The 7,955-nt window shown below is 37.6% G+C and overlaps 1 protein-coding gene across 1 annotated transcript; it reads right to left on the bottom strand.

Annotated features, from left to right (window-relative positions):
* Positions 1–4,381: 4,381 nt before the first annotated feature.
* On the bottom strand, positions 4,382–7,063 carry LOC126355791 (protein FAM102A-like). The gene has a single exon (XM_050006199.1). It carries the CDS (start codon positions 6,035–6,037, stop codon positions 4,886–4,888), a length of 1,152 nt encoding a protein of 383 aa, XP_049862156.1. The 5' UTR covers positions 6,038–7,063; the 3' UTR covers positions 4,382–4,885.
* Positions 7,064–7,955: the final 892 nt, after the last annotated feature.

Below are 7,955 nucleotides of genomic sequence, written 5' to 3'. Positions count from 1 at the left end.
TTGTGATTGGTACTCTCTATACATATTATTAATATTATACTCGGCAGATGATAAACAGCAATTCCTGCAGCTGTAGTGATCATCTACATGTACATTTACATTCCACAAGCCACCATATCATGTATGGAATAGTGTACTTAGTGCAACAGCAATTTTCCTTCTTTTTTTGCATGGGAAGAAAGGTTTTCAATTCCATTGTGTATAACTCCAAATTCTTCTAATTTCACAGTCTTGCAAGATTTAAGTTGCAAAAGTACTAGATTTCTTTATACTGGAATTTGGGTTCTTATAATTTTGAAAGTAAGGTTCTCAATCTGCAGAAACCTATTTGTTGTTTCTTCCACTGGAGGGTGGTGAGCATTTCTGTGATGCTCTATTGTAAATTTTACTATGCCTTTGATATTATAAACCGAGAAAAGAGGACCACATCTCATAAAAAGAAACAAGCTATTGATATAATTAACAATATTATAGTAAATGCAGAGTAGTGAGGTTACATTCTTAATAACAGCAATGCAAGTATGAAGCTGTTACATGGCACTCAGACCAGACAACATCTGTAATTGGACCAGCATCTTCTATTTTTAAGTATCATGTACATTCGTTAATGATGTACTGCAGTGGCTAATTGCCATTGCAAGCTATGTCTACACAATAACTTTATAGAGAATAACTCACTAATTAACTTGTAATCATGATCAAAGGCCATATTGATATCGACCTTAAAAATAGAACACACTGTATGCAACTGAACACTCACTGGTTGTTGGTAAGGGCATTACATCAGATGCACAGAATCAGAATAAACTGGTCCTCTTTTGAAACTTCCTGCCAGACTAAAACTGTGTGCCAGACCGAGACTTGAACTCAGGACTTTGCCTTTCACAGGCAAGTGCTCTCCCATCTGAGCTACCCAAACACGACACCCTGCAGAACTAGCACTTCTGGAGGACAGGATATGATGGAGACACGGCTTAGCCATACCCTGAGGAATGTTTCCAAAATGAAATATTCACTCTCCAATGGAGTGTGTACTGATATCAAACTTCCTAGCAGAGTAAAACTGTGTGCCGGACAGAGACTCAAACTCGAGACCTTTGCCTTTCTGCTAGGTTTGCAAGAGAGATTCTGTGAAATTTGGAAGGTAGGAGATGAGATACTGGCAGAATGAAAGCTGTGAGAACAGGTCATGAGTCATACTTGGGTAGCTCAGATGTTAGGGCACTTGCCTGCAAAAAGGCAAAGGTCCCTAGTTTGAGTCTCGGACTGGCACACAGTTTTAATCTGCCAGGAAGTTTCATATCAGCACACACTCTGCTGCACAGTGAAATTTTCATTCTAGTCTTCCTTTGATTGTGAATCCTTGTGTAATAACACTAAGGGAGACAGTTTTAGACAAACTGAATCTAACTACCCTAAGTATACAACACGCAGAGAAACTAAGGTGGAGAGACATGCCTAGATAGATCAGTCAGAAATAACATTGTGCAGAAAAGCCCAGCTGAAAAGTCTGTGAGAAGGAATTACACAAAGGGGATCTCTGAAGTAATTAAACTGGCTTTCACACTTGGTGGCTTGAGGATATATCACAAACCATCAACATGTATTTCAACAAGAAGTTGTTCATCCACCTTCTATACTTTTCTCAAATCTACTACATTAACTTAGATCCCCTCTTTGTTCCATTAATAGTCTCTAGCCAACAGAATCTTCCATTGCTAACTTTCTCATTCCTTTCCATGCCAAAGAAAATATTTTTATCATATTTTCACTGTTAGTAAGAAAGAACTGTGATATACAGCAACACAAGTTACTGAAGACGATAATACAAGGGTATAAAATACTCTGGTAAATGTGTGCTTATAAAACAGAAAAATGCAGCTCCAATTGGGGCTGAGGAATATGTTCATGCATTTGTTTCACATGCTGTAACCATCAGTGTTTGGAAAAATTTAAGAATCGTTAATACATGTAATTAGTGTTAAGTCTTTGGAATACTGAACCCTTTTGTTTTTACTCTTTGGAAAATTTTTGTTTACCCTTTAGATGGTATTTAATCCCAGGTAAGTAACTATTGCTCTAGGCTGTAATATCACTACTGGGTACAATTTATAAGGTGTACAGAATTTACAGGGTAACTATTATTGAATCATATGAAAGAAAACATAAATTAGTTACTAACTACAGCAAGCACACACATCATTCAACATGTCAATGTCACTACAGATATTCAGATTTAGGTTATGACATATTCGATATGCCTGCCATAGTTGGCGATGATGTGGTGCAAACGAATAGTGAAATTCTGCATGATCCACTGAAGAATTGGAACACTGATGCTGTCAATGATCTTCTGAATGGTTGTTTTGAGCTCAGCAATGGTTTTGGGGTTATTGCTGTACACCTTCCCCACAAAAAGGAGTCACATGTGTTCATATCTGGAGAGTACAGCAGGCAAATGAGGCCCTTGCCAGTGACCTCTGGGTACCCTAAAGACAGAATCCCGTCCCCAAAGTGCTCCTCCAGGACAAAAACACTCTCCTGCTTTGATGGAGTCGAGCCCAATCTTGCATGAACTACATCTTGTCACTTTGGATAATGGGGATGGATCATCTAACAAAACTTTCACGTACTATTCGGTAGTCACCGTGCCATCAAGGAATATTGCACCGATTATTCCGTGACAGGAAATCACACACCACACAGCCACGTGTTGAGGGTGCAGAGCCTTCTTGATCATGAGATGTGGATTCTCAGTCCTCCAATTTCTGATTATTGACGAACTCATTCGAATGAAAGTAGGCTTCATTGCTAACCGAACCATACATGCACATACTAATTCCCATTATGCTCCATGGCAACCGTGAACATCCTAATGCAAACCATTCATAAGTTATGAATTTATTCCATGTACTTCAATAAGTGTCACCCTGTAGATAATTGAAAGCGATATGTCTCATTAGGATTCACCTGTACCAAAGAGAACTTAAGGCTAATGGATTACAACATGAACTAGAGCCTACATGGAACTGGAGAGGGAAAAAAATTATGCTGAATTTTATATAAAACTTTACATATACTAGGGTACTTATCAAAGCTGGCAACAGCTACTGTTGGGTACCAAAGGAGAAGTAGTAGAGGATGTTGTCAGAGATAACTGAAGGAAGCACAAAGACAAAACACCTCTCAGATCTACCTGAGAAGCCACACGAAAAATGTAAGTGGAAAAAAAATGCATTTTTCATTGTTTCCTCACAGTCTCTACCATATATTTTGATTTTATGTGACTTCTCCAAGTTATGTTTTCAGTTTTCCTAGTATTTACTTTATCTTCTACCAAAAGCTTAAGTTTCAACTACATGTAGTACTTGTTTCTTCTTTAACTATCATTTAGTTTCTGAAGCTCACAAGTATGTACGTGTTAAACAATATATAGTGAAAAAAAAAAACCACAGCTTAAGGCAATAGCCATTGAGAAATAATTCCTAAAAATGAAATTGTCTGACAATCTAATATGGAACATAACTGTGTACATGAGAGTGACTGACAACTCATCAAACAGGAGTGCTGACCATCAACGCAGCAGCAAAGGCCATAGAGAAGATTTTCACTCCTTTCATAAATAAGATATTATCACCTTCAAACAGCAGTGCAACCTTCTGTGAGCTTCACAATGACTCACAGCTGAAAAGCGCACTGTCAGTAAATCACAGGCACCAGACACTCCCAAATTCACAAAACAGATATTCAGAAATTTTGTGAAAATCTTAAAGATTTCCATATATTAACAGGCCTTAAATTCTGGAACTGTAATTAAAGTAATCAATGCAACTCATTACTTGCCCGAGATTTCTTAGGTATGACATGAGTCACTGCACAGTTAGGAAAAACTGAGATGGGGTAGGGTACGGAGACAAAAATGACAAGTCGCTCATGTGGAAAAATATCCTTCAACTGTCTCTGCTTACTTAGTCATTGGCATAACAATCAAATAGGCTACTGAATACACAAATAACGAGGGCATAGGTTGGTTCCTACTCCAGACCAGATGATTTTCACAGTTGTACTTAGGTAACAGTATCACACAAGTACTTAAATCATCGTTGTTTTGTGAACAAATAAGCTGTGTATATGTGCAACCTATGGCATGTTTACACTTACTGATTTGGGAAATTCACTGACCCAGAAACTCAATTTTTCTTACTTCAAACAAAACAAATATGATGATCCTCAAGATGCAAACTATCTTTTCCGATTAAAATACCTGGAACAACAATGCATTCATTTCACTGCATTATTAGCTGAAAGAAAACTATAGTGGTAACTTATAAAAAGGTATCTACAAAATATGCCAAAACAAAGTCAAACCAAACACCTAGTGTATGAAATAGGAACATTTTAATATTTTTCACCTAAATGAATATTCTGTAACAAAAGTTACTTAATAAAAACAGACCATAAATAATTGATAATACTGCACAGAATTTTGACAATAAATATTTTGTTAAAACAGAGTCTGACATTTTAACAGTAAAGTCTAAATGTCTTCATTCCGCTTCAAAGCATATCTCCCAGAACATTCTTCATGCTGGGAAAGTACAGGACAGGAATATTTTCTGTTACCGAGACTTACTTAGAACCACAAAATGTAATTTGGTACATTTTCTGGAAGGAAGTACTAACTGTACAAAACACATTCAACAAAATAACAGCAAAGGCAGAAAACAGCGAAATCACTTTTCATTAAGGAACTATATGACAATATCTACAAGCTGAAATATGGTTCACATTTCCAAAAATACACTTCACATTTGTGAAAATGTGTTGCACACATTATAAGGCACTTAATGAAACACTGTTCAAATACATTTATCAGTTTTTAAGACTAATTTTGATTAGACTTCACTACAACTTCTTTCAAACTTCCTGAAAGTACCTGACTTCTGGTTTTAGGAGTTCCCAGGGTAGTTGAACCATCTTTAGCTATAAAAAGTTGCAACCCCAAATTTTCATCATTTTCATTTGGCTGATCATGTATGGTTGACCTAATAAGTTCATCAATCAAACTATCAGCATCAATTCCACTACCTGAATTACTGTCACGAATAATTCCATGTTCCGCCTTCTTCCGCCTATCTAAAGATGATGTTTCGTCAAGTCCTGAAGTTTCATTGAAACAAAAACCAGTGCTGGAATTTCTTGCATGTCTATATATCTTGGGGCTGCTGTGCCATCGATGATGGCTATAGCCATTGACAGTATGCAAGTTAGTATTATTGTTCACACTGCTTGATGTTGGACCACTTTCAAGACGAACTGTAGAGTATTCACCATTTTCAGTGCTTGATACAGTCTCTATCTGCCTGTCCCCTTCTTTAACTACAGGCTCAACATTTGGAGCAATTTCACATGAAGTTAATCCCAGTCTTTTTCTGGATAAGCTGCCACTAGCTGGTGTCACACCTGTTACTGACTTAGCTGTGGGGCCACTTGAAAGAGTAGCTCCTCTTTCGCAGCTGTCAGTTTCATTGTTGTCTTGTTTTGTAACAGGACTGGGTTTTGCTGATGCAGATGGTACCTTGAACAGAATATCACCTGAAAGCAAATTCATTTTGATGGAAACACCAAGCACTGAATTATCTTGTCTCTGGTGTGTACCATATCCTTCCAGTAGATACCGCCTTGCAATTTCACCACAACCTGCAAATTCTGCAAGATTTACATTACAAAAACCAAGCTTTTGAAATGAGCGACCACCTTTCACTTCTCTGCGAACAGATATTCGAAGGATACATGGGTTAAGTACGCCAGTAGATGCGTTAGCTGTCATTTTACAGTCAAACTGAAATTTTGCAGCCCACTGCACAGTATGTTCACGTACTTCCTCCCTGCTAGAAGTTTCGGTGAAGCCTCCCCCATTTAGTAGTCTCACTTTAGCAAACAGTACTGCGTTGATGAAAGGTACTGCAGTCAGTTCTTCTACACAGATTTCTACCTGAAACTTGTAATACTTTTTCCTTTGCAGCATAAATGCCATTTCATTGGTGTCACCTGGAGTACTATCAGTGCACTGTGATCAGTCAAACTCGAAAAACAGTGGACAACAGCGTACAAACACACACGTAATACGACGTAACAGGTATAAGAAGCTAACAAAACCGATGACAGGAAACTCCAAACAGCTGATCATATACCTCAAATAACGCAATGACACACGACTAACACATCCGACAGCAGCTCCGCAGAGACTGCCGATCACGCGTATCACGCTTAACGTAATAATTAACACCTTGGCAGCGACGTCACTCAATCTCGAACTACGTACACACCAGTTTTAACACATTTTATCAGAGGCGCTTCTGTAACTGGTGTTTGACATACACCTGTGGCTACGTAACTTTTTTATATCTGAGATAACTTCTATTTTAAAGGCCGAAGATATCCTCACTGCAGGTACACGTCACAGAATGTGCTAATTTAAGTGAAACACAAAATGTGTTTTCAAGAGAATGTATTGTATGTCAATTATTGAATGAAATGCTGCACACTAAATTACGAAGTCTCTAATTTTATGAGACATACATTTTTATCTGCGGCCAAAGATACAACTGTTCACGAAAGGTCTCGAGGAGTTTGCTTGGAACTGCAACAATACATGACAAAAATGCGGCGTACAATGAAAATGTTTATACTCAATATTTTTGCATCCTCTCAGAAGGAGACGTCAGCAACGGCGGCTGGTTTGCGAACAAGTTCATTTAACCGACAGTTCTGTTACCTCATGTCAAATAACTTGTGCTCCTTCCACACACACACACACATACAAAATAAAACAGGTTACAGATTGTATTAAGCCGCTGAAGCTTGTAGTTCCACCACAAAAAAGAAGGGTTCTCTAAATTTCGAACGCAATGGAAAACATCCGTGCCTATTTTTCGTTATCGTAACAGTTGCTGTTCCAATTGTCGGGTAGCATATTCTAAAATTACGTAAGATAAAATGATACCACATGTCGCAGAGTCCAACAATAATGTGCACACGGTTTGATTATAAGGTTGTATAACACAGTGTCATGATTCAATAAAGGAACTTGCTCGCTTAACACTTGGCGCAGCTATTCCATCATGCCTGTAACCTAGCATAAATATCCATTTGCGAAGTTATTATTTATTTATTAATCCATGAAATCATGCTTCATTTACATTACAGTGGTCAACTTGAGAGTTATTATTATTTAACCACCTTCACAATCGTGGTTAATAGTTGTGGATAGAATTAATGTTACAAGTGACACAAGTTAGCTTCCATAAATTCTTCAAAAGAATAAAAACAGTGCTGCAGTATACGCGTGTAACATTCTTTCTGAGTTTTATTTTTGACTTAGCAAGGTAATTAATTATCGAGTATGCTGCATATGTGTCTCATACTGTCACGGTGTTTACTCATTCTCATATTTGTCACATGAGTGCTTCAATCACCAATGGTGTTTGATTTAAATAGATGGAGAATCTTATTTATAAATAAGAATAAATTGATAGGTGCACGTGGTGGTACATGAATCATGGCCTTGACAATTTGTTTTTGCATAACAAAATTTGCTTGTGTATTGGTCCCCAGAAAAGAATGCTATATGAGATCACTGAGTACACTAGTGCAAAGTACATACTTTTAATGATAGTCAAGTCACACCTTTCACTGAGAACTCTACAGACACAGCAGAGGCCATTGAGTTTACACAGTAGTTTACCTCTGAGGGTTTTCCACTGTAGTGTGTAGGCTATCCAGAGCCCCAGGAATTTAGTCTCATTGACCTGTTCAATAACATCCTTGTCAATGACTAACAACTTACTCAATATTAAGGATAAATTTCTCTGAAATCCAACTGCTCAATGTGGAGGAGATGAGCCTTCCACTGGAACACAGATACAATCCCATTATAAAGAAGTGATACCTCT

The sequence above is a fragment of the Schistocerca gregaria genome, chromosome 3 (genome assembly GCF_023897955.1).
Source record: "Schistocerca gregaria isolate iqSchGreg1 chromosome 3, iqSchGreg1.2, whole genome shotgun sequence".
NCBI lineage: Eukaryota > Metazoa > Arthropoda > Insecta > Orthoptera > Acrididae > Schistocerca > Schistocerca gregaria.
The sequence above is the reverse complement of the archived record's forward strand: the minus strand, read 5'-3'. Positions and strand labels throughout refer to the sequence as shown.